Source organism: Chiloscyllium punctatum, chromosome 17, assembly GCF_047496795.1.
Source record: "Chiloscyllium punctatum isolate Juve2018m chromosome 17, sChiPun1.3, whole genome shotgun sequence".
Taxonomy (NCBI): domain Eukaryota; kingdom Metazoa; phylum Chordata; class Chondrichthyes; order Orectolobiformes; family Hemiscylliidae; genus Chiloscyllium; species Chiloscyllium punctatum.
The window spans coordinates 62721635-62746533 of record NC_092755.1 but is presented as its reverse complement, the minus strand read 5'-3'; the positions used below and the strand labels follow the sequence as shown (position 1 = coordinate 62746533).

General features: G+C 41.9%; 1 protein-coding gene across 1 annotated transcript in view; it reads left to right on the top strand.

Annotated features, from left to right (window-relative positions):
- The window catches only part of ksr2 (kinase suppressor of ras 2), a 403663-nt gene that overhangs the window by 355816 nt on the left and 22948 nt on the right, over window positions 1-24899 (top strand). The window contains exons 17-18 of the mRNA XM_072587303.1: window positions 914-1010; window positions 3195-3328. Coding sequence (XP_072443404.1) covers window positions 914-1010; window positions 3195-3328 — 231 coding nt within the window. The remainder of the gene's footprint in view (window positions 1-913; window positions 1011-3194; window positions 3329-24899) is intronic.

The following is a 24899-nucleotide window of genomic DNA, read 5'->3' as shown; positions in this document are numbered from 1 at the left end:
TACCTTAATGTGACTACATGGAAACTCTACTAGACATGGGATTTTTACCTTAGCTTGCATCCTTTTCCGTTATGAAATTATAAGGACTCATTTAGCCTTCATAGTGAAGGTTGTTTCACCTACTTCATAAATATTCTATTACTCAACTGTCACATTGTAAGGTATGAATCCTGCAAAATGTTCAAGGAATCAAGATTGTTGAAGTAGTCAAACGTTTTAAAACTAACAATGGCTCTTCAGAATTTATGTGTCAAAATTAATTAAATACATTACTTGAAACCCATTGCCTGAGTTGCCTGTAGGAGGCTAGATTCTCTATGGCACAGGTGTTAAGCTACTAGTTCAAATGGTTTGCTGTTGATATGATATCAAACACCCTTGTACAATTATATACAACAGATGGGCATGGTTTGAAGCTAATTTGATTGAGATATGTGGTCTCCAAAGGAAACATTAATGAGAATCTTCAAAGATCAATATCTTACATGCTGCAGTTGGGCCTTTGAGAAAGTGAAAGATGAAATGCTTTATATTCACATCTTTTGAAGTACCTGAGAGAATAGTATCACCCCCTCATCAGACATCTATTTCTTGATAAACAAATACATTTTGATAAATAAATTAATACATGAGGATTGTTCTGTGTAAATATATTTCAAGAGGACAATATAGTAATCATTAGTTCTTTTTATTGACCAAATTTTATGATCTCAGGATTAATAGATTTTCACATTTTTAACATATTGCTGAGCCTATTAAAATTTTAAATTATGATTTTTATGAAACAAAAATAAAATTATAATTTAACTTTTAGTAGTTTATACGTTGATAGGTGTCACCAATTATTTTAAATCTCCATTGTGTGCAGTTAGGCTTACAGCCATTTAGTATTTGCATGTTTTTTATTTTGCAGCCTCTGCAAGGGAAGAACTCTGTACTCTGTTGTTAGAGATGCTAAAATGGTGCTGGATGTGAACAAGACCAGACAGATTGCTCAGGAGATTGTGAAGGTGTGCCAAGTGTTATGATATCTATTGAAACTATGACTTAAAGTCATAGAGATGTACAGTACAGAAACAGACCTTTCAATCCAACTCGTCCATGAATACCCTGTATAAATCTAGTCCTATTTACTAGTATTTCACCCATATCCCTCTAAACCCTTCCTATTCATATACCCAACTAGATACTTCTTAAATGTTGTAATTGTGCCAGCCTCCACCACTTCCTCTTGCAGCTCATTCCATAAACACATCACCCTCTGTGTGAAGAAGTTACCCTTAGGTCTCTCTTGTATTTTTCCCCCTCACCTTAAACCTAGTTTTGAACTCCCCACCTCGGGGAAAAGGCCTTGTTTATTTATCCTATCCTTGCCCTTCATGATTTTATAAACCTCTACATTGTCACCCCTCAGCTTCCAATGCTCCAGCGAAAATAGCCCCAGCCTATTCAGCCTTTCCCTAAAGCTCAAACCCTCCAACCCTGACAACAACCTTGCAAATCTTTTCTGAACCCTTTCAGGTTTCATAACATCCTTCCTAAGGAGGGAGACCAGAATTGCACACCATACTCTAAAAGTGGCCGAACCAATGTCCTGTACAGCTGCAACATGACCTCCCAACTCCTATACTTAAGTTCTGACCAATAAAGGCAAGCATACCAAATGCTTTCTTGACTATCCTCTCTATCTGTGACTCCACTTTCAAAGAACAATGAACTTTCACTCCAAGGTCTCTTTGCTCAGCAACACTCCCCAGGACCTTACCATCAAGTGTACAAGTTCTGCCCTGATTTGCCTTTCCAAAATCTCGCACCTCATATTGATCTAAATTAAAGTCCATCTTCCACTGCTTGGCCCGTTGGTCCATCTGATCAAGATCCCATTGTGCCGTGAGGTAACCTTCTTTGCTGTCCACTACACCTCCAATGTTGGTGTCATCTGCAAACTTACTAACCATACCTCCTATGTTCACATCCAAATTTTGAAAGATATTTACATTTCCAGTGACTGAAAGGATCGCATAAAAAGATTTCACGTTTTAAGAGCTTTACTCAAAGAAGAAAACTCAAAGCAATATTGATTAACCACTATTTAGAAAACAACTTACACCTTAAACTAAGTTTTATGCTGCAAACTATGTTTTTAAAAAAGCCTCATCCATGGCTGTAATCATTTGTTCTACACTTTATCAAAAAGTGCACTCTGATTCCTAAAAACACATTTTAACAGGTTATGATTGCTTTGATGCATCTTGACACAGGTTGACAAGTTTAAATTTCCAAGGGGTTTATGCACCTTTTACACACAATCTTCTCTGCAGTTAACAATCCTACGCAGTACTAACCCCCTCCCCCAAAGATCCATGACCCTCCTATCCAAAGGATACTTGATGCTGCTCTCAAAGAATCCTTGACCCCAACCTTCAAGTATACTGGGACCATATCCAGAGAGGTCAGTCAGCTCTCCAAAGGGGTACGTTGATAATCCAAAACAAATACACTAAGAACAGATCTACTCTTATCAAGTTTCATCTCCACTCTTCAGGTTCCGGACACCAAATTCCAAAATCTGATTTGAGTGGGGCTAGCTAATCATTTAAATGGCCAGCCAGTCTCCATGAATACCACATCCCAACCAAAACAGGCTATTCTGAAAATAGGACGTGTCAGAGGTGGCACTTAGTATTTCTTATCTCTTCTGCCATTTTTTCCTTGGAGGGTCTCTGTTGGGCAGACAGTCTGGGCCTAACATCAGCACAGATAGTCTTGCCATTATCACCGAAGTGAGGACCTTGCACCTTCTCTGTAAAGCACTTGGTTTGGGCCCCTCTTGTCCCCATTGCAACCTCACCACCCAACATTGTTGTCAGGAAGAATGCTGAGCTGCTCATTCTCCCATTTTACCTGAAAAATGAACAACAATCCTAAAACATAAACTTAACATTTGTAATAAGAAGAACACAATAATATAAAAGTACTTGAAATCATTGCAACAAAATGGTGAATTTTATTTTTTTAAATGTTAAATCATTTAATATTGTCCACTGCTCCTTAAAAAATGAGTACAATGTTACTTGTTTTGGTGATTAATTTGCATAATATTTTTACCTTGGGAAAACATAATACTTGTTCTGTGGTCTTCTCTGCAATTAACTCTACACACATACTTAAAACTGTTTTTTTTTATTTTCAAGGGAATGGGTTACCTACATGCTAAAGGAATTATTCACAAAGATTTGAAGTCAAAGAATATTTTCTATGACAATGGAAAGATAATAATTACTGACTTTGGTCTCTTCAGCATCTCCGGAGCTTTACAAGAGGGCAGGTACAGTATAGCAGTGCATTTAAATCATTGCTGTAAGCTGAGATAATACGCAACAGTTGTTTTTCTCTCTTATAAGTTTGCTTCTAATTTACTTTTCAAAATAGATTTTATTTCCATTTTAGAATAGCTGCCCATTTTCTTGAAATTGCAATTGTAGACAGAATAAACATTCATTATTTCAGTTAAAAATACAATTTTAAATTATCTTTAACTGTGACTTTGCAAAGATTTAATTAAATAGGAAGCAATGAGAACATTTGTTGAAACAAAGCAGAAATTACTGGAGAAATTTAGCAGGGATGGCAACCTCTGTGGAGAGAAAGCAGAGTTAACATTTTGGGTCCAATGACCCTTCTTCAGATCCATCATCCTGTTGTAACATTAGAAGTACTTATTTGCAACTTTGTACTAACCCACAGAGTATGTTGATAGCAATAGCATTTACACTTTAATTTAGGAGAAGTGTAATTTTTAAAAATGTATTTCAACAGATGAAACAGTATTTGTTTTCTTTGCTAAAGGTTGAGTTGAGCTAGGCATCCTTGTCTAACTAAGAGTGGATAGAGATAGTATTCTAGGTGGAAAATTCCAGACAACAGGATCATAGCAGAGTGATGACAAAGAAAAGTTCAGTGTTTGAGCAAGGAAGGATCAAGGCAGGAGAAAATCACTGAAATCAGATGTTTTCTTGCAATCTGAAAGCATCCAAAATGTAATGCAAAATTATATTCCTTTCTGATTACTGAACAAAGACTTTGAATATAGCTGTGTAAAATTCCTTCAGTAATGTTTTTAAGTATGCAACTGCAATCCATATTAAAATATAATGCATTCTCTGCTCTTTTTGCTTTAGTAAAGTTGTGGATGTCTTTCCTATTCTCTTTCCTTTTGTCACTAATGCACTCCGACAATGTGTGGTGATTAGTGGGGTTTTGAATGAGTGCTGGTCCCGTCAGTTGACTGGATAGCTGGTTTGCATAGCAGAGTGATGCCAACAGTCTGGGTCAATTCCTGTGCCAGCTGGGATTACCATGAAGGATTCTCATTCTCAACCTTTCCCCTTGTCTGAGGTGTGGTGCCCTTCAGGTTAAACCGCTAGTCATCTCTCTCTCTGATGAGAGAGCAGTACCATTGTCTGCTAAGTCTACAGTGACAAATCAAGGTAGCCTAAAATAGATCGATAAAAGTCATTGTGCATTTCATGTTACCTGGGAAATTGAAATTCCATAGCAGTCAGAATACTGTTTTCCAAACAATGTAGGATTTCCTCTCTTGCACAGCCATATTATGGACCTGTAGCCAAAGTAAAACAGTGATTAACCAATCATTAGATGTTAGGAAGATGTGCCAAATGACCATCAATTCAGTGAAATTGTCTTGTTTTTGCGGGCAAAATTATAAAGCACAGCAACGATGAATTGTTTTTATATACAACCTTTAACACTGTAAAGCATTGCAGGGAGCCTTACCAAACTAAGACTGTTACTAAAGTACATAAGAAGATGTTCAAAGAGGTTACTAAAAGATTAATCAAAGAAATTTGTTCAATAGTGTTTCTTAAAGCAGAATCAAGTATTGAGGTAGCAAAGGCATGATTGAGAGTTTCAACAACAGATTAATTTATCTTTTGAGTGAAAAGATAATGTTCTACACCATGAACCTGTGGCTTTTACTATTTCTAGAAGGGGAAAATGCATCTCGCAATATTTGATATAGCACGCAATTTAAAAATTACAGCCTGCTGAAATGTCAAACAAATCATTGCTTTCTTCTTCATATTAAATTAAGTTGCATTCATTAGATAATTCAATGTCATATAACCTATTATTTATTCCTCTACAATGTAAAGCATACATTTAAATAGGGACATAATGACTGCAAATTGCTTGTGCTGAAAGACTGAACATTAAGGTAATTGTGACTTTAAAATGTGGCAATCTTTCATGAGACAAGAGAAATGTGTTGCTTTTATCTGGACCTCTAAGCTCCACACTGGATTTAGTATTTTACAGAAGCTTTCATAAATTGTTACTATTTTGAAGCAATTTTCTATCTGGGTTTCATTTTTGAAGCATTTACGTAATTAAAAATACTTATATGCTTCAAAGCTACAAAGGAAAATTAGCATAGAGATGTTATGGAAGAGTTTCATGAGAAATGAACCCTATCTTTTATTTGTGATGCATTTCCTAAAGTGTTTTATGTCCTGCTCTATCTCATGATCGAATAGTTTGAAAAATCATTCTAAACAGACTATGGAGACTATTGCAGGAGTCACAGTGAGTAGCCAGTGTTAGTGAAAGTGAATCCAGCAACATTCAGCACTTTGAGAAGAGGAGAGGATCGCATTGTGTTCAGTGCATTGATCGAGGAGTGGAATCATTGGGCTGAATGTTTCCATCTTCATTTTCTTCTGATTCCTTGAGACCATTCTTGGGTCAATAACCTATTTGTCCAAGTAGCAGACCTCTGAGATGTGTTTTCCCATGGCAAACCAATTAAGAGTCTGCCTTTGGGTACCCTGACCAGTTAGGGAATGCAGGGAAGATGGCGTGGGCGATTTGATAAAGTATTTCTGCTTAAGGGGAAAAGTCTACATGCTTCAGAGGAGCTCATCAGGGCACGCAGTTCTGAGGCTATAGCAATCACAGAAATGGAGAGCAGAACTCGCAAAGCTGTTCCCCCAATATCTTACACTTACTTGATAGTTCAACCAATGGGCTACAGTGATGGGAGTCCTTGTAAGATTAGTAGGACGAGGATAACCTCTCCAACCATGCAGGAATAGAATGAAATGGCCAAGGAAGTGATCAGCAGTTGTGTGACCCCTCTAAGGTGGAGACATAAACAGTGATGGACTGCCTATTTTACCAACTAATTTGCTTTTCTGTTGAAGCTAATCAAAAGCAAAAATAAATAGGTATAGCAAGTGATCAAACTGCTACCACCTGTTCACTCCCATAACATAGTCATTGCTGAGCACTTATGATGTTGAATATGAAATCCTTGAGCATGTTTGTAACCTGCCGATCACGCATCTTATGGTTCTCCTTCGATAGCTCAACTGTAGAGCAGAAGACATCCTTAGATCACTTGTTCGCTTTTGGCTCAGAGCAGTCTGAGATGTTTTGTGGAACAGTGGTCGTGTCCCAAAAGGCCCAGTTTCAAGTCCCACCTTACTCCAGAAGACTACGATAACATGTCTGGCTAGGTTGATTAAAAATATTTATCGTGCCCAATATCCAACAAGCAATTTAATAGTTCATAGTTTAATAAAACAGTTTGCAAACAGTTGCAAACTTTAACCACTTAGTGTCACTATGCTACAGTCTGTTTCTCTGAAATATTGGCTTATTGAGCAGCATGCCAGTGGTGGTATGCAAGCAAAAGAGGTGAACAGTTTACTTTATCATTCAATCTTAATTTTTTTTTAAGTTGATGGTACCTCCATGGCTGTTTCCATGCCACCCACCAACTGATTGTGTTGGTTGAGAAATAAATACTGACCAGGAGAAAGGAAACTATCCCTGACTTCCTTTGAAAAGTGCAGTGCAATCTTTCACTTCCACCTAAAACTGCAGTTGGGGTTCTGATTAATGTCTCCTCCAAAAGACAGCACCTTTGACAGTGCAGCAAGCCCTCAAAATCAAGCTGGAGGACCAACCTCGTTTCTGTGCTCATATTGAAGCTTACCATCCTGTATTTACTACTACTAAATTCCACTTGCCACTTTTCATCCATTCCATACTTTTTAACTATTCAATTATCCACCAACATATGACTACATATGACAACAGCACTGGAGAATGATCTGCTGATTGTGGGATCATTTTGTTTCATCTTCAACATGCTGCTTCTGCGGTTTAGCATTCCTTTACCCTTATGTTGGAACCTTGCTTTTAGGTATGCCTGGTCTACTCCTGGCATGCTCTCCTACAATCCTTTCAATCAGGGTGGGTTCCTTGGCTTGAAGGCAATGGTAACATGGGGTCATGCTGGGCCACAGGTTAGAGATTGTGCTGGCATACAGTTCTGATGCTGATGTCCCACAGTGCCTCATGGGCGTTCAGTTCCATTCCTAAACTTGATTGAGTTTTTTGAAGAAGTAACAAAGAGGATTGATGAGAGCAGTAGATGTGATCAATATGGACTTCAGTAAGGCATTCGACAAGGTTCCCCATGGGAGACTGGTTAGCAAAGTTTAGATCTCACGGAATACAGGGAGAGTCAGCCATTTGGATACAGAACTGGCTCAAAGGTAGAAGACAGGGTTGTTTTCGGATTGGGGGCCTTGACCATTGGAGTCCAAGGATCGGTGCTGGGTCCACTATTTTTCGTCATTTATATCTGATGAAATAAGTAAATGATATTAAATGATTTGGATGTGAGCATAAGAGGTATAGTTAGTAAGTTTGCAGATGACACCAAAATTGGAGGTGCAGTGGACAGCGAAGAAGGTTACCTTAGATTACAACAGGATCTTGATCAGATGGGCCAATGGGCTGAGAAGTGGCAGATGGAGTTTAATTCAGATGAATGCGGGGTGCTGCATTTTGGGAAAGCAAATCTTAGCAGGACTTATACACTTAATGGTAAGGTCCTAGGGAGTGTTGCTGAACAAAGAGACCTTGGAGTGCAGGTTCATAGCTCCTTGAAAGTGGAGTCGCAGGTAGATAGGATAGTGAAGGCGGCGTTTTGTATGCTTTCCTTTATTGGTCAGAATATTGAGTTCAGGAGTTGGGAGGTCATGTTGCAGCTGTACAGGATATTAATTGGACCACTGTTGGAGTATTGCGTGCAACTCTGGTTTCCTTCCTATTGGAAAGGTGTTGTGAAACTTGAAAGGGTTCAGAAAAGATTTACAAGGATGTTGCCAGGGTTGGAAAATTTGAGCTATAGGGAGGGGCTGAATAGGCTGGGGCTGTTTTCTCTGGAGCTGCCAGAGGATGTGGTGGAGGCTGGTGCAATTGCAACACTTAAAAGACACCTGGATGGGTCTATGAATAGGAAGGGTTTAGAGGGATCTGCCACTTCTCAGCCAATTGGCCCATCTGATCAAGATCCTGTTGTAATCTGAGGTAATCTTCTTCGCTGTCCACTACACCTCCAATTTTGGTGTCATCTGCAAACTTACTAACTATACCTCTTATGTTCGCATCCAAATCATTTATATAAATGACGAAAAGTAGAGGACCCAGCACCAAACCCAGCACTCCACTGGGCACAGGCCTCCAGTCTGAAAAACAACCCTCCACCACCACCCTCTGTCTTCTACCTTTGAGTCAGTTCTGTATCCAAATGGCCAGTTCTCACTGTATTCCATGAGATCTAACCTTGCTAACCAGTCTCCCATGGGGAGTCTTGTCAAACGCCTTACTGAAGTCCATATAGATCACATCTACTACATTGCCCTCATCAATCCTCTTTGTTACTTCTTCAAAAAATTCAATCAAGTTTGTGAGACATGATTTCCCACCCACAAAACCATGTTGACTTTCCCTAATCAGCCCTTGCCTTTCCAAATACACGTACATCCTGTCCCTCAGGATTCCCTCCAACAACTTGCCCACCACCGACATCAGGGTCACTGGTCTATAGTTCCCTGGCTTGTCCTTACCAACTTTCTTAAACAGTGGCACCACGTTAGCCAATCTCCAGTCTTCCAGCAGCTCATCTTTGTCCATCAATGATACAAATATCTCAGCAAGAGGCCCAGCAATCACTTCCGTAGCTTCCCACTGGGTTCTAGGGTACACCTGATCAGGTCCGAGGGATTTATCCACCTTTACGCATTTCACGGCATCCAGCACTTCCTCCTCTGTAATATAGACATTGTTCAAGATGTCACCGGGGTGGAATACAAATCGATAGGAGGTATCTTTGCTATTTTTTGATCTGAAACCATGAAATTTTAATTCAGTTACGTTTAGTTAAAAGTAATGCCACATTGCTTTGTGCCGTGTTGTCCAATCTTCTATATCTAGATGAGAGAAGAGTTCTGTTCAGAACCACTTCAATGATTCAACTTTCTGTGCCAGCAGAGCAGGGAGGGGAAGTGGCAAAATTATTGATTGCAGGCTCACTACCCAGAGAGAAAAAGCCTAGTCAAAGTTGGAAATAAATGTTCTGGTCATAGTGAAGCTTCATTTTAAGGTATATAAGACAATTCGGAGTTGTATGCATTATTCTTAAGTACTGTATGTGGAATTCAGTCTACATGAGTCCATGACAGATAAGGTGTGAGACTTTTGACATTGAAAACTTCCATGTTATGCCATCTATAGACACAATCAGTACTGCAGGAATCATAATAGGTTTGCTAGAGGCATGGTCATCAAGTAATTTTGAGGTGATTTGCTCACCCAATATACTAAACTTAATATATAATAAATTGATAGATTAAATAAAACTGAAGAGCTTGGCACAAATCAACTATGTTAGTTATATTGAAATAAGTGTTAAAGTTAGTTTAAAAAGTGTGTGAGAGCAGCAGATGAAAAGGGAATGTACAATAATTGTCCAATTAAAATTGCTAATCAGTTTTTTAAACGATGACCATGACTAACAGGCTGAATGAACTTTACAAATGTTAGTGCATCATTACTTAGCATCTGTTATTAAATTTAATTATTGAATTAATTCTTTTACTGATGTATTATATGAAAATGATTGCACATTTCCTCTGATATTGAATGTGGGCTGTGAACCTCTGACATTATGTGCAAGCTGATTAGCTGTGTGTTTCTTGAAACATTTGGAATGGCCAACCAAAGTGAATTTTTGGTTTTTCAAATTAGCATGTTTTTTTGTATATTTTTATGGAACATGATCATGAAGTATGATTAATGAATTATCTCATTATGGATCACTGATTTACCAGCGTTCTAATGCAATTGAATGTCATATTAGTCAGGCTTGCCTAAATCGGTGGAATTAGAAGTAATTGTAGTGGGTAGTGATAAGGATCATGTATTCAGTCAGGAAGTAAAAGAATAAAGAATTGAACTCACTATTTACTATTTACACTACATTTCAGCTGTGAGGTAGGGGATTAGTTTGGTGGTGTCTCCTTTGACAGCAAAGTACAAAAATTGAGTAATGTCAGATAAATCACTTGAAAAGCAATTTCCCATATCCCTTAATATAATTAATGCCCAAAGATGATTCACAAGATAAAACAAAACATGACACTCAGCCACATAAGGAGATATTCAGCCATATGATCAAAGGTTTGGTCATAGAGGTATGCTTTAAGGAGTGTCGTACAAGAAGAATGTCAGGAAAAGAAATGGAAAGGTGTAGAGAGGGAATCCCACAACTTATAGCATAAGCAGCTGACAGCATGGTCGCCAGTTGTGAGGCTATTAAATTAGAGGCAATACTCAAGAGGAAACTTTGGAAGAATGCAGATAATTCAGAGTGTTGTAGGGCTGAAGAAGGTTTCAGAGGTAAGGTGAAATGTGACGTTGGAATGAACTGAAAACAAAGGTGAGATTTTAGAATCCAGGCTTAACCAGGAGCCAGTGTGCTCAGAGGTGATAGTGTTGAGAGTGTGGTGCTGGAAAAGCATAGCAGGTCAGGCAGCATCCAAGGAGCGGGAGAATCAATGTTTCAGGCAAAGCCCTTCATCAGAATGCTCAGAGGTGATGCCTGAATGGAATTTGATTAAAGTTAGGACATAAGCAATAGAACTTTAGATGATTTCAAGTTTAAAGATAGAATAAAATATACAAAGCCTGTGTTGTGGGGAAAATCACCAGTATCGGAGTCAGAATCTGGATCCAATGACAGATTTTATTGTACAAAGAAACCGGAACACAGGGGAGACAGAGAGACATCTGCCAGCACGGCTATTAGCTGTGAGCTTTCTCTCATCCTCTGAGCACATGTCACGATATTTTATACATTTCATGGTATAATGGTCCAAATATCAAGTCTTTGTACAGCATGGTTTGTTTACAGATGACATTATAGAGTCGTTGTCAGGTTCAAAGGAATGTTACAGAGTCATTGTCAGTTTCAGCAGCTATGCAGAAGTCCATTGCTCCAGTAATCGGTGGTGATCATTCTTCCTGAGAAGGAAGATCGTTTTCCATTGCTGCAAATCCAGGGTATTAACACTTTCATACAAGCAGTCTCAAGTAGTTAACATTTCGATTGAAGGTGGTAGCTGGACTCAAACATTTCAGCGGGCAGAAGACGTTACTGATGCGTATTCTCTCTCCCATCCACCTTAAACTAATTACCTGTGTTCTGTGTCTATTGTGCTAATATTCTGTTAGCCTCAGGCAGTACCTGTGTATGCTTCACTGTACTTTTCCATGTAATGGTGCAGTGGCCATCTTGTGACCATGCTAAGTGACCAACTGATGGCTCAGCAACTATCTTGTGTCTGTGTGCCCCATATCAGCATTACTGGATGAAGGGCTTTTGCCCGAAACATCGATTTTCCTGTTCCTCGGATGTTGCCTGACCTGCTGTGCTTTTCCAGCACCACTCTGATCTAAATTCTGGTTTCCAGCAGTCCTCATTTTTGCCTAGCATGCCCCGTGTCAACTCCCACTTCACTTCCCCCTTTATGGTCAAGGAAGGCAACTTCGGTGATCTCCCGCAGACCACCCAACTCAAATATAGAGATAGGCCTTTTCTAAAGTCTCCCCATCCCGAGGGGTGTCAAGGAGTGCGAGTTTCAATGGGGGCTCTTCTGTGGTGACACTCGCTCCTGGCACATCTCACGTCAGTAGCACCTCGCAGCAAAGCTTTAAACGCCCGAGGCCTAGGCAGAATACCAGTATAAGTAAAATAAGGAGAACAATTCCATGTGCCAAATAGGTAAGTCCTTGGGAACCTATCAGCAATTCTAGCCAGCTATTCCTCCTGTGGCTCCTTGTCTGAAGTCACCTAACTGGTTGTGAATGTTTTGATTGCCTGTGTAATATTGTTAGAATCGTCAATGACATGGGTTATACACTTGTCCCCAATGATTGTACATACTCCCCCTTGCTGGGCTAACTGATAATCCGCCATGTAACATGTCTGCTGTGCGTAAAGTCTGAGTTCAGCCAATTCACCTTTGATTGCTTCTGGAGCCTTTGATGTATTGTTCCCTAAGATTGTCAATCCACGCACAACGTAGTTCTGGCTTTTGCGCTGACGACCCCTGCTGCCCCCCACCAAAGACAGAGTTCCCAAAATCCCAAACTCCAATGATGATCCCAGTGTAGTGGGGATCTGCCAATCAGCAAGAATTCCAGGCTGATGGAGTGGGTCACTATCCTTCTCTGAACATGTCGTTCCTAATGCGAAAAGGTTCAGGAGATTTGGTGTGTCAGTAGCATAAATCCCCTTAAATAAGAAAACGAATCCCTTCACTGCCCGATAGCATAGTGTCCTGTTCCTGGGCCTGTTTGTCTCCCCATCTCACCTCTGGCTCCTTGCTTCCTCCCCCCAGCTGGTAGGTATCAAATGGTTGTGTCCATGTGGCAGAGCTGACATGTGTGCCATTTACTGTTCGCATTTAAACTGCCTTTCCACGGTCACGTTCAAGCATCCCTGCTCACTGTAGGTACAGGTAAGTTGTCCCCGGGTGATTGTACAATGCTGGTGGGTACATTGTGTCTGCACGCATGAACTGTTTCTAGATATCAGGGCATAAACACATCCCCATCCCCGCTCTGTGAAACAGAGTGGATAATCAGCGATGTCTTTCCCTCCCTCTGATGGGGCACCCAACCCCATAGGCCGGTGGGCTTGACAAATTCCACACAGCTACCCTGCAGTCCCTTTTTGTATTTTCCTAGCTGTCCCTTACATGGTACGGTCAAGGTATCTATGGTGTATATGTTACGAGGGGATCACACGAGATGGCCACAAATAGGGATTAGACCAATCGCGCCAGTGGGTAACAGACAGTTCAGTTCCCATGTAAATTTAGGTGAGTTTTGTAAAAGTAGTTATCCTCAAATCCCAACAGGCTTCCAGCTATCGCAACATTTAGCAACAGTAACATATACTCGAGTTCGTACATGATTAAAGTTAAATGAGGTTAATAGTCAGTGTCACTTTTTTTTAAACAATGGTACTCAGAAGTCGGCAACAGTAGGTGATTTCTGTGTCTTGTCAGCAGTTTAATCTGTGCCTGTGGGTGGTTTGCTTGGTTGGGCTCTCCCCTTGGTCACTGTCTTGCTCGCAGTTCCTGTCTGTGCCTGGGGGCTGGTCAATCATATTAGTTCGTTCATAGGAGTCCTTATACGGTTTGAGTTGGGTCCAGTGTTTCCATGTGCCTTTTCCCCTAATGTCAATACAGGCACAGGTGTCACCACTGATGATAACTTTGTACAGTCCATTCCATTTTGGGGCAAAACCTGGTTTGTCAGGCAGGGTTCGTACAACGACTCAGCTCCCGGCTGCTGGGACCTCACGGAAGGTCTCGAGTTCACCTGCCTTATCCTTTTGTTCTTGTCTGTCAGTTACCAATTTACACATCCCTTTTAGATGGGTGCTTAATTCCAATACATATCTCCGAATTTTGTCTTTTAGCAGACCTTCATCGATCCCACTTTTTGTAATGGTCTCTGGTAATTGCATAACTTGCCCCGTCATTAATTCATGAGGTATTAGTCCGGTTGCCTGATGGTGGCTATTAATTTCATTAATATGGCTGGCAGCACTTCGTCCCATATCCTCTCTGATGTCTGTATGGCCTTAGCTAAAGCATTTTAAGGGTTCTGTTCATTCTCTCTACCATCCCTGAGCTCTGAAGGTGATAGGGAATATGAAATTTTTGTTTTATCCCTAGTAGCTGGCGTACCGTTTTCATAACTTTGCCTGTGAAATGTGTCCCTTGGTCGGAGTTGATCTGTCGGGGTACCCCCCACCATTTCAGGATTACCTCCTCTGCTAGAATCCTGGCTACAGTGGTAGTGGTACAGTTCTTGGTGGGAATGCCTCTACCCACCAGGTGAACGGGTCTATGGTGACCAGGCAGCACGTTTTCCCACGGGAAGATGGTGGTGACCCTGTGAAATTCATTTGGAGGTGTTCCCAGGGTCCCCTTGGCCTTGATTGGTGTCCCATCCTAACTTTTATGGGTCTACCTGGGTTGTGCTGTGCGCAAACCATGTATCTGCAGCAAAGTTTGGCTATATCTCTTCCCATTCCCTTCCACCACCACTCTCTCCCTAGACTTGCCTGTATGCGAGAGCCTGTGGTGCAGCTCGAGCAAGGTGTTTTGTGCGCACGCTGGAGCTACCACCTTGTCCATTTGCCTCCCGACACCCTCCCCTTTACGTGCTCCCTGCATTTTCCCTCTCTCGCTCTCTTCCTGTGGGGTGTCCTCCTTCAGCTGCTGTGTGTGAATGGCATCTTCCGCTAGTTCTCTTGTTGTTATTGGAATCTCATCAATGATTTCTTGCTCTAAGGTTCGCTGGGCTGCTCGGTCTGTGGCTTGGTTCCCTTTAAATTTCAGCCAGCCTGGACTATCTTTCCCTGGCTTTTTTTGGTGCGCTTTGATTTTTATTGCTGCAGCCTCTTTTGGCAGTTCGCTGGCACTCCGCAGTGCTTGGATTCTTAGCTGGTATTTGATGGGGGTTTCCCCAGCTGTGGTGAACCCTCTTCTCCCTTATGCAACCATGTAGTCATGTACAACTCCAAAGGCATATTGGCTGTCTGTATAAATGTTCACAATTCTCCCCTTTAACAGCTCAAATGCTTTGGTTACCATGACAATATCTGCTACTTATGTAGGCTGACTTCTGTCAATCCTTCCTGACATAACAGTCTCTAGTTTATTGTTTACCATAGCCCATCTTGTGTGGGGTGACCCCACTATATATTTCCGTGACCCATTGACGAAGAGGGAATTAGTATCCTTTACCCTACTCCTATCTTCATCTCCATCTATGTCTCCACAATTGTTTCCCTGTGTTCAGAACTCCCCCGGCTGGGTTTTCTCTCGTATCCCTAACTATTAGTACGGACTGACTTGGTGGGAGGAGAACTGCCTCCCACTTTGCCCTTCTCATATTGGAGATGGCCCTCAGTTTCCCGGTGTTTTACATTTCCACTAGGGTGTGTTTGGCGTGGAGGATGACATTCCCTGCCATTACTATGGGTTTGCTGACCCTCACGGCCCAAGCAGCACAGTCTAAGGTTGCTTATGCATCTGGGCAGCCCAGTTCTACTGGCCATTCCATGGTAGAGTAATACGAGTCTTCTCCTGTCGTCATAGTCCTGTGTGACCACTGCGAAGTAAAATCCTTTCTCATTATTGCAATGTATGTGGAAGTCTTTACTGGGTTCTGGCAGCCCTAGCCCGGGAGCCAATATTAACCGAGTTTTTAGTTCTTCCTGTTCTGGTCCCCAGGTCGCAGGTTCCAAGGTGGGTTTTCCCCCATTGATTAGTTTTTGAATCAGTTCGGGCAATTTTGCAAACTCGGGTATAAAGCTCTGGCTATAGTTGAATAGCCCCAAGACCTTTCTCACTCCCCTTACAGTAGTGGGTCGTGGCATTTGCTGAATTGCCTTCTTTTGGTTGCTTGGCATTTCCTTGAGTCCCTAGGATGTAAGGTGTCCCAGGTATAGGATTTGTGCTTGTCCAGTCTGTACTTTTGTGGGCTGACTTTTAACCCTGCGGCTGCCAGTTCGTGCAGCACAAGGTATAAAGCTTCCTGGTGTCCTGATTCAGACTCCGAAATAATCAGGATATCGTCCACATGTTGTAGGGCAGTGCTTCCTTCTGGTAAATCTATTTTGTTGAGAATGTGACTCATCGCTCGGTGAAAAATAGTGGGGCTGTTGTGGAACCCCTGTGGCAGGTGAGTCCAAGTGTACCGCCCGTCCCCTACTGTGAAGGCGAATTTATTCTGGGATCCAGGGTATAATGGGATGGACCAGAATCCATTGGATTGGTCTGATACTATGAAAATGTTTTGCTCGGGGGTCAATCCATTTAGAATTGTGGAAGGGTCTGCTACAATGGGATGCAATTTGGCGGTGACTTTGTTTAACCCCGTATAGTCAATGATGAGTCTGTCGCTCCTATCAAGCTTTTTCACTCGCTATGTTGGGGAATTGGTTGTACTTGTGGTTTCTTTCAGGATTCCCTGTTTTACTAGTCATTTAACTATCTCCACGACTGCTTTCTCTGCTTCAGGCTTGATTGGGTACTACTGGTGGGGCTTATGCTCTGATCTGGGTGCCATTATAAGGTCTATCTCGACAAAACCTGCATCTAGCTTTGTCTCTGCCCATGCCTACTGGATGGGGGCACAAATGGCTCCAAATCCCCCCCTTTTCAAGGTCTCACTCCTGACTGGTGGCTATAGCTACTTTAATAGTCTCAAGGTGACTTGTAAGTTTCCCAATCTTGGTCTTTCGACCATCCTGTTTTGGCCAGATCAATTTTCCTTTTGCGCAGTCAATCAAGGCTTCATATTCTTTCATGAGATCTTTACCTATTATGGTGCCTTCATTACTTTGGCACACATAAAATCTCGTAGATATATATATGTTATTGACTTCCATGAGGGTAATCTCGTTTACATAAATGGGTGTCTTAACCCTTCCTAACCCGGTAAGGTGGATCATTTTATTTGTGTGGGGTAAGGGTAAGTTGGTGATAGATACAGCCATTCCAACATCTCACACTTGCTGCCTTCAAGTACTGTGGGCACGTAAATCTTCCCCTCTCCCATACCATTTTCAGCTCTGTTTTTGGGGGTCCCCCATGCTTTTCCAGCACACTGCCCCTGTATGACCTGCTCTATTGCAGTGGCTGCAAAACTTCATGCTGTTCCTTGTCCTATTCCCTGCCTGTGGGGCCTTACAGTCTCTGGCAAAATCTCCCTGTCGGCCACAGTTGTGGTAGGATAGTTACAATAGACTGTTCTGTTGCGTCTTGTTTTTATTGTGGGAGTTTCTGCCTCCAGCACCCCGCTAGGCCACTCTACCAGGTCGCATAAGTTTGGGACATTATCACTCCCATTTTTAGAATGGATTGAAGGGCTCTAGAGAGCCCGTCTATAAAAGCTTGAATGAATGCCTGGTCCCCACGATCTGGGTTTGCTTGTCCTGAACATTCCTGGTAAACCCTAAATAATCGTTCCCCATACTCAGAGGCCCTTTCCCCTATATGCTATTTAATGGTCATGATTTTGCTCCAGTTCGTGGGAGCATTTCTTAATGCCAGCTGGATCTCTTCTTTAAAATGGGTGAAGGGGGCCTACTGGGCATCTATCTCAGCTGTAAGGGCAACGGCATGTGTCCATTATCCCCCCCATAGTCTTGGGCTGCTGTGGCTTTGGGTCCACCAGCTACCTGTCCCCATTTGTCCGCTTGGCAGGCTGCCCAGACCAGCTGGTGTATATCCCTCAAGTACAGTTGGTGCCCTACTGTCTAGCTCTTCCCAGAACCTCGTGTTTGCAATTTTGTGCTGTAATTTGCCCAGGAAGGCCGTGATCTGTTGCCCCAGGGTAAAGGGTTTATAGTTTGCTTTTGGCTGCAACTCTGTTCCCCCCTCTAGTGACTAGCGCTAGATTATATTCTTGTACCTCCTGCTCTGCTGCGGGTGCAGTTGGTCCCTGCTGTACAGTTTTGTAGGAGGGGAAAGAGTCAGTCTCCCTACCCTCCTATACTTTTTCTAATCTTTGTTCTAGCTCCTGTATTCTATTCTCCAGCTCCTCAATTCATTCTTGGCCTTTTCTCCACGTGCTAGTGGAGGCACCTACTTGTTCAATCAGGCCTGCTAAGAGGTATATTAACATTACCCCTACCTTTTTAGCTTTATTTTGTTTTTCTTTTCAATCCAATTCTGCTGCTGTACTAATGTTTGGGATGGGTCCCAACCACCTTTCTTCATCTGTTCTGTCAGCACTGGTCTGTTTGTCTTGTATTTCTCAATAAATAAAAATCCTGATCTGCCATCTCACAGTCTGTGTACGCTAGATACCACCAACGGTAAAGTGTCCTTAACCAGTGGACTTCTCTACCCCCGGCCACTAATACTGTCCTAGCACCATCATGCGGCCTAGCAGCCTCCTAGCAAGGTGTGCTGTCTATGGGTGGGACTTCTCTCCCTTCCCACCACCACTACTAGTCGGTACCTATTGGTCGGCTGGGATGTTGGTTCAATAGAATGTGCTCTCTACTGGGGCTCCTCTACCCTCCCGGCCACCTCTACTGTTCCAGCACTGACTGATAGACCCAGAAACCGACCTCTAGCTGGTGTGCTCTCTATCGGGGGGACCTTTTACCCTCCCGTCCACCGCCACTATTCAAGCTCTATCGCTCTACTACGGACTGACAGGGTATCACTGTTACTCAGTGTCCACGCTTCCCACCTCGGTAACGTGCTGCTCCACTGGAGTTTGACTGTTGGTCAGAGTGATCAGCTCATTTTCCACTTTACTTCAATTTGAAACACAATAACATACAGCACCCAACCTTCGACCCGGCTCTAACTGGACTAACCATCGCCTGGGGGGGCTACTCCTCTTAACAACTGGTTTGGGGCATGGTTTTTTAGGCAGGCACTACCTTGTCCTCTGGTCATTTCAGCACAAGAAGCTGGTTATCACATCAGTTCGTATACTTTCCCACTTATGGTTCACAGGCATGCACTTACACTTAACACATTACAATGTTATACCCCTTTAAACTGTGCCTTTGGCCTAGTCTGACTCTTCCCATTTGCAGATTCAAAGTATCTCTTCCCCCGGCTCTCGTGGCCTTTGACCAGAGCACCAGGAATAGGAGACCCTGCTTGCAGCACCAGTAGTTATGGGGAAAATCACCAGTCTCAGAGTCAGAATTGGGATTTAATGACAGAGTTTATTGTACAAAGAAACCGGAGCTCTGGGGAGAGAGAGAGAGAGAGAGACATCCATCAGCACAGCTCTCTCACCCTCAGAGCACGATATTTTATACATTTTATGGTATAATAGTCCAAATATTGAATCTTTGTTTGTACAGCATGGTTTGTTTACAGAAAACATTACAGAGTCATTGTCAAGTTTAGAGGGATGGTACACAGTCGTTGTCCATTTCAGCAGCTATGCAGAAGTCCATTGCTGTAGCAATTGGTCATGATCATTCTTCCTGAGAAGGGAGATCATTTTCCATTACTGCAAATCTAGCATATTAATGCTTATATACAAGCAGTCTCAGGTAGTTAACATTTCTATTGAAGGTAGTAGCTGGATCAGGCACTTCAGATGTTATTGATGTGTCTTCTCTCCCACACCCACCTTTAAAGTAATTATCTATGTTCTGTGTCTATTGAGCTGGTTTTCTGTTGGCCTCAGGCAGTATCTGCTAATGCTTCACTGTACTTTTCCATGTAATGGCGCAGCAGCCATCTTGTATGGTAAGTGATCGACTGATGACTCAGCGGCCATCTTATGTCTGTGTGCCCTGTGTCAACATGCCCCCGTTAACTCCCACTTCACCTGCTTGGAACACATTGATATTGTCAAGACTAGAGGTCACAATGGCATAGATGAGGCAGGGACAAAGGTGTTGATGTTGTGGAGGTGAAAACTGATTATCACATTAGTGTTGCAGATTTTTAAAATTCTCATCTTATTTTTCAAATCCCTTCATAGCCTCAATCCCTCCTAACTTTGTTACTTCCTCCAATGCAACAACACTCCAAGATCTCTACATTCCTCCTATTCTGGCTTCTTGCTCTAATTTCCATCAACCCAGCATTAATAACTATCTTTAGGTCCTAGGTTCAAAGCTATGTCATTCGTCCCATACCACTCTTTGCATCTCTAGCTCACTCTAATCCTTCAGATCTACCTCTCGACAAAGTTTTAACCTATCAACTCTGATTATATGCTCAATTCCTGTTTCTTAACACTCCTGTGAAGTGCCTTGGGATTTTTTTATTCCACTAAGGCACCTTTTAAATGCCTTAGTGGAATAATGCCTTGGTTGAGTTGAGAGATACAGGATTAGCCACAGATCTTATGAAACAGAAATTTGACTTAAGCACTGCCAATGCTTTGTGAGGCATTACCATTTTCTTAACAGGATCGATTCAGAACAAAGCTAACAGCTCAAAACTGAACACTCATGAGGCCTAGCAAAATTGTGTTTTCTCACATTATGTAACCTCATGACCCAGCATATCCTTTACAATACCGTTACTGTCAAGGTTTGGAATCAACCTGAGGCATGCAGGGGAGCATACCATTAATAGGGATACAACATGATATGGACAAGGTAAAGCAAGTGCTAGGTTCTGCCACATTCAGTGGTGAGTGGTGGTGGGCAAGTAAATAACTGACAAGAGGAGGAAGCTATGCAGAAATCATCTTGCTCAATGAATGGAGAGCCCAGGATATCAGTGCAAAAGACAAAGCTGAAGCATTTGCAACCACCTTCATCAGAAATGCTGAGTAGATTACTATCCCAGTCTCATCCTGAGGTCAGAAGCATTAGAGATCCCAATCTTCAGCCAATTTGATTCAGTTAATGTACTGATTCATTTGTAGAAGCACAACTGTGAGATCCCACATAGATCGTCTATCATTCCCTAGATGATCAGAATGGCTGTCACCTTTACAGCCATTGGGAGGGGATGGCCTCCCATTCCTGCAGCCCCTCTGATCCCACTCCAGCATCCAGCATTACTATATCCTGGGACATACAGAGCCTGCGTCAGCACTGCACCTTGCTCATCATCAGGAATCTAGGCTTAGGACTGTTGGGCCTAGCAAACACCTCAAGCATCCTGAGCGGCCCTGTGACTGTGAACTCAACATGATCTCAATGCTCTTTGTCCACTACAGGGGACTCTTGATTTTGGAGAGCATGTCCCACGTGTAGGTGTGAAATATCCTGTCAAAGGCCTTCTCCTGGCCCAGGCTGTTGAAGCAGGTGTCCATCGCTCTGTCCTGTGCATGGGCAATGGTATCCCTGAGGAGCGCAAGGCCCTCAGAGATTGTCATGCCTGGTACAGGACTAAGTTGTTCAGAATGAATCACCGATTCCAAGACAGACTTGACCCAGTTGGCGATGATCTTGGATAGGATGTTGTAATTTGCATTCAGGAGTGTTTGCCAATTTCTGATTTTGTCTCTTCCCATTTCCGCATGTAGATGAGGGTGATGCTACCCATTCTCATGGATTTGCACATACTCCTGCCAATGATTTGGCCAATCATGTCAGAATCAACTCTTTCAAAGAGTTAATCCAACTCTCTGGCTCTTTCCCCATATCACTGCAATTTTTGTCCTTCAAGTGTTTCACAATTTCTGATCAAAACCGAGATATTTATTCAGCAGACTGTCAACAGTGCATTTTAAATCCTCAACCAACCTCTTTTGTACTGTCTCCAAAGCTTTCATGTTTTTCCCAAAACGTTGTACCCAGAATTGAAAACAGTAGTCGCACTTCAACAAAACCAGCGTTTTGTGTAGTTATTGGTTAATTTCAAGTCTTCTATATCCTTTCTCTCTATATATTAATCCCAGGATCCATTATTCTTTAGTAACTTTGTTTTTTTTGGTTTTTCCTGCCACTGTCAAAGATTTATGCACAAACATTTCCATTCAGCTTCCTTTTATAATTGTACTGACAGTATATATTGTCTCTCCTCATTCTTCTTATTCAAATATACTCCCTCATATTTTTCTGTGTTGAATATAATCTGTTGTTTACTTGTCAATGCCACCAGCTTGTCTCACCCTCTTGAAGCCTATTATTATATTCCTCTCAGCTTCCAAGTTTCATGTCACTTGCAAATTTGAAAATTGTGCCCTTTAATCCCAAATCCAAGTAACTAATGTGTCTCAAAAAAAGCAATGATCCGAATAATGAAAGTTGAAGACTGTAAATATTTCCTCCCAGTCTGAAAAACATTCATTCATCACAACTTCATTTTCTATCTCTGAGCCATTTTTTTAAACTAAGTTGCAACTCTACATTCTATCCCATGGGCATCAATTTTATTAATAAGCCATCTGTTGTTTTAACGTTCAGTGGTGGTTTTGTCCAACTCAACTGTTCCAATGCTATCTCCTCTCCACTCTCCATAGCTTGACTTCTTCTGCCTGTGTTCACCAGCATGAATTGGCTCTAGGCCCACCAACTTGCCAAATTTAAAACTTCATCTTTCCATAGTCCTTCAACCCCACCAATCTCCACCAACACCACCTCCAAATCTTTGTAAATCAATCCTGCCCCTACAACTCTTCAAGTACTCGGTGTTCTTCCAACCAGTCTCTTGTTCATCCCACCTTTACGTCATTGCTGCTTTAATTTTCATGTTAAAACCTGCTTCTTTGGCCAAGCTTATCATCCACACACCTTTTACCAACTTTTTTGACTTGACTATTTCAACAAATACAAATTGCTGCATTCTCTCCGATTATTGTCAGTCATGGAGCGATTTGTTTTGTCATAAAAGACACCATTTCCTACATGCTAATGGCAGATGACAATGCTGAATATCAAGATTATATGTTTTATTCAGACTCTGACATCAGCAAATTCTGACGAACATCAGAGGTTTTTGGACTTCTCTGTGTGACAGACCTCTTCTTTAATTAACTGAGACTCAGTGCTGTCAGTGCTAGCAGAAACAGTTTTTATTTAGTAGTCTACAGCAACCAGAGGTTCAGAGGCGAGGGTGGATTTCAGTGGCTGTCTTGCTTCTGAGCCATGTTCCTAATCATTTCCCAATTACTTCCAGATTGGAAACAGAGGTCAACTCAAACATAGCAGGCAGGCTGTCCTGGTTTCCCTGTTGGGAACAACTTACTTTTGTTGCCTGCTGGGAGGATGTTGAGGTCCTTAAGTTACCTTAATTTGTGGCAAGTCAGGAAAGTCACCCATGCACTTTCCTGCCCAGAACATCATTGCTGAGGTGTCAATCTGCCTGATTGTTTGCCCTTCCCACCATCTCTAAGGAGGGAACTATCCATTCCTTTTTTGGAGATGTTGTCTTTTGAGTGCATGTTTAACTACAGGTCCAGCTGCCCTCTCAGGTTAACATTTGAGGTCCCAATGACAATATTTCAAAGATTAGCAGGGGACTCTTCCAGATGTCGTAGTCCACATTTACTCCTGAAACAAAATGTTCATTATCTTGTTTATTTATAAATTGTTGTTTGTGGACTCTTCTATGCCACATTTCCTACATAATAATGGCATACTTCAATGGTTGCAAAGCATTTTGTGACATCCTGCAGTAGTGAATGATGCTGGATGAATGCATTACCTTTTGATCATTTTAGTTTCCTGCATTTCATCACTAGATCAGACAGCATTGTGCTGGATATTAGCCTGAAGGCCAGGGTGGGGGTGCTGAGCAGGGAGGACAGTTGTTTTGACGTCAGGAAAACCAAAAAAAAATGCAACTTATCGACATGTCCTGCCGAATTTTAGTGGCAGTTTTAATGACACTTCAGTCGCAGTTTCCCAGCCCAGTATGCAGCTATTTTGAGAAGCCGTGGATTGGATAGACCTTGGACACCAAGTCACAGTTGGTGTGTGAAGGGAAAAGAGAGATCAGAGTTTCCAAGGGAGATCAGAAAGATTGAGAGAAGCTTGGAAGGGCCCAGAGTAGAGGGATGGGATTGGAAATGTATAGCAGAAGAGTTCAGAGGGCCAGAGAATGAAACCAGAGGAATCATGAATGAAGGGGACTGTGAGAATATTGGAAATACTAGTGAGGTCAGGGTGACAAGATAAGAAGGATCAGGAGAGAAGAAAGATCAGTGAGGAGGGCATCTGATGTGGCTGAGGCAGATAAACTAGATCTTGCAGCTAAGTAGAAAAATACTGACCGCCTGGATCCATCAGTCCTCACTTTTCTTTCGTGGCGAGATTCCTGAGGCTGGGAAACTCAATCGGTCCAGTTTGAGTTTGAGTTGATGGTTATGTTGCCTTGTTATAACCTTGAAACAACCAACCTTAGACCTGCAAGCAGATTACATTCCCCCCACCCCAGCTCCACTGATAGCCTTGCTTCCTTTAGCCTGTGTGATAGGTTGGGCTGTGTTTCAGATTTTGTTTTACATCTTTGCAGATCACCCGCACAAAACCTGCATGTTTCAGAAAGTCATCCTTTTCATAATTATTATTTCCCTTAATGAAATAAACAGATATGAAAAGTTACATTTTCTGCTTAACATTAATCACAGGACTGAAAATACCTATAGTGAAGTATTTAAAGGGTATAGATTTAAAATGTTTGGTTTCCAAGCGTGTGCTTAATTGCCTAGAATATGATGTGATAAAATGCTTTTATTGCCCTTCTGATTGAACGAGAAAGTGTTCCTTTGAATTTGTATTTGTACAAAAGTGGAATAAAAGGCAGCATACCCTTCCAGAATGATTTCCTTTGTGTCCCATACACAATCAAATGCAGGGCAATTAACAGTTGTCAGCAGACAAGGACACTCAATATTCTGATTAAACAATTATTAAATCAGTCCCCTACCTCTGGGTTTCTGGCTGGCTTATTAACTTGTTTTTCCTCATAATGATGTCTAAAGATCGTGTGCACGATTTATTTATTTATTCCAATAATCTTGCAGAGATTTAGTCATTGTGATTGGAC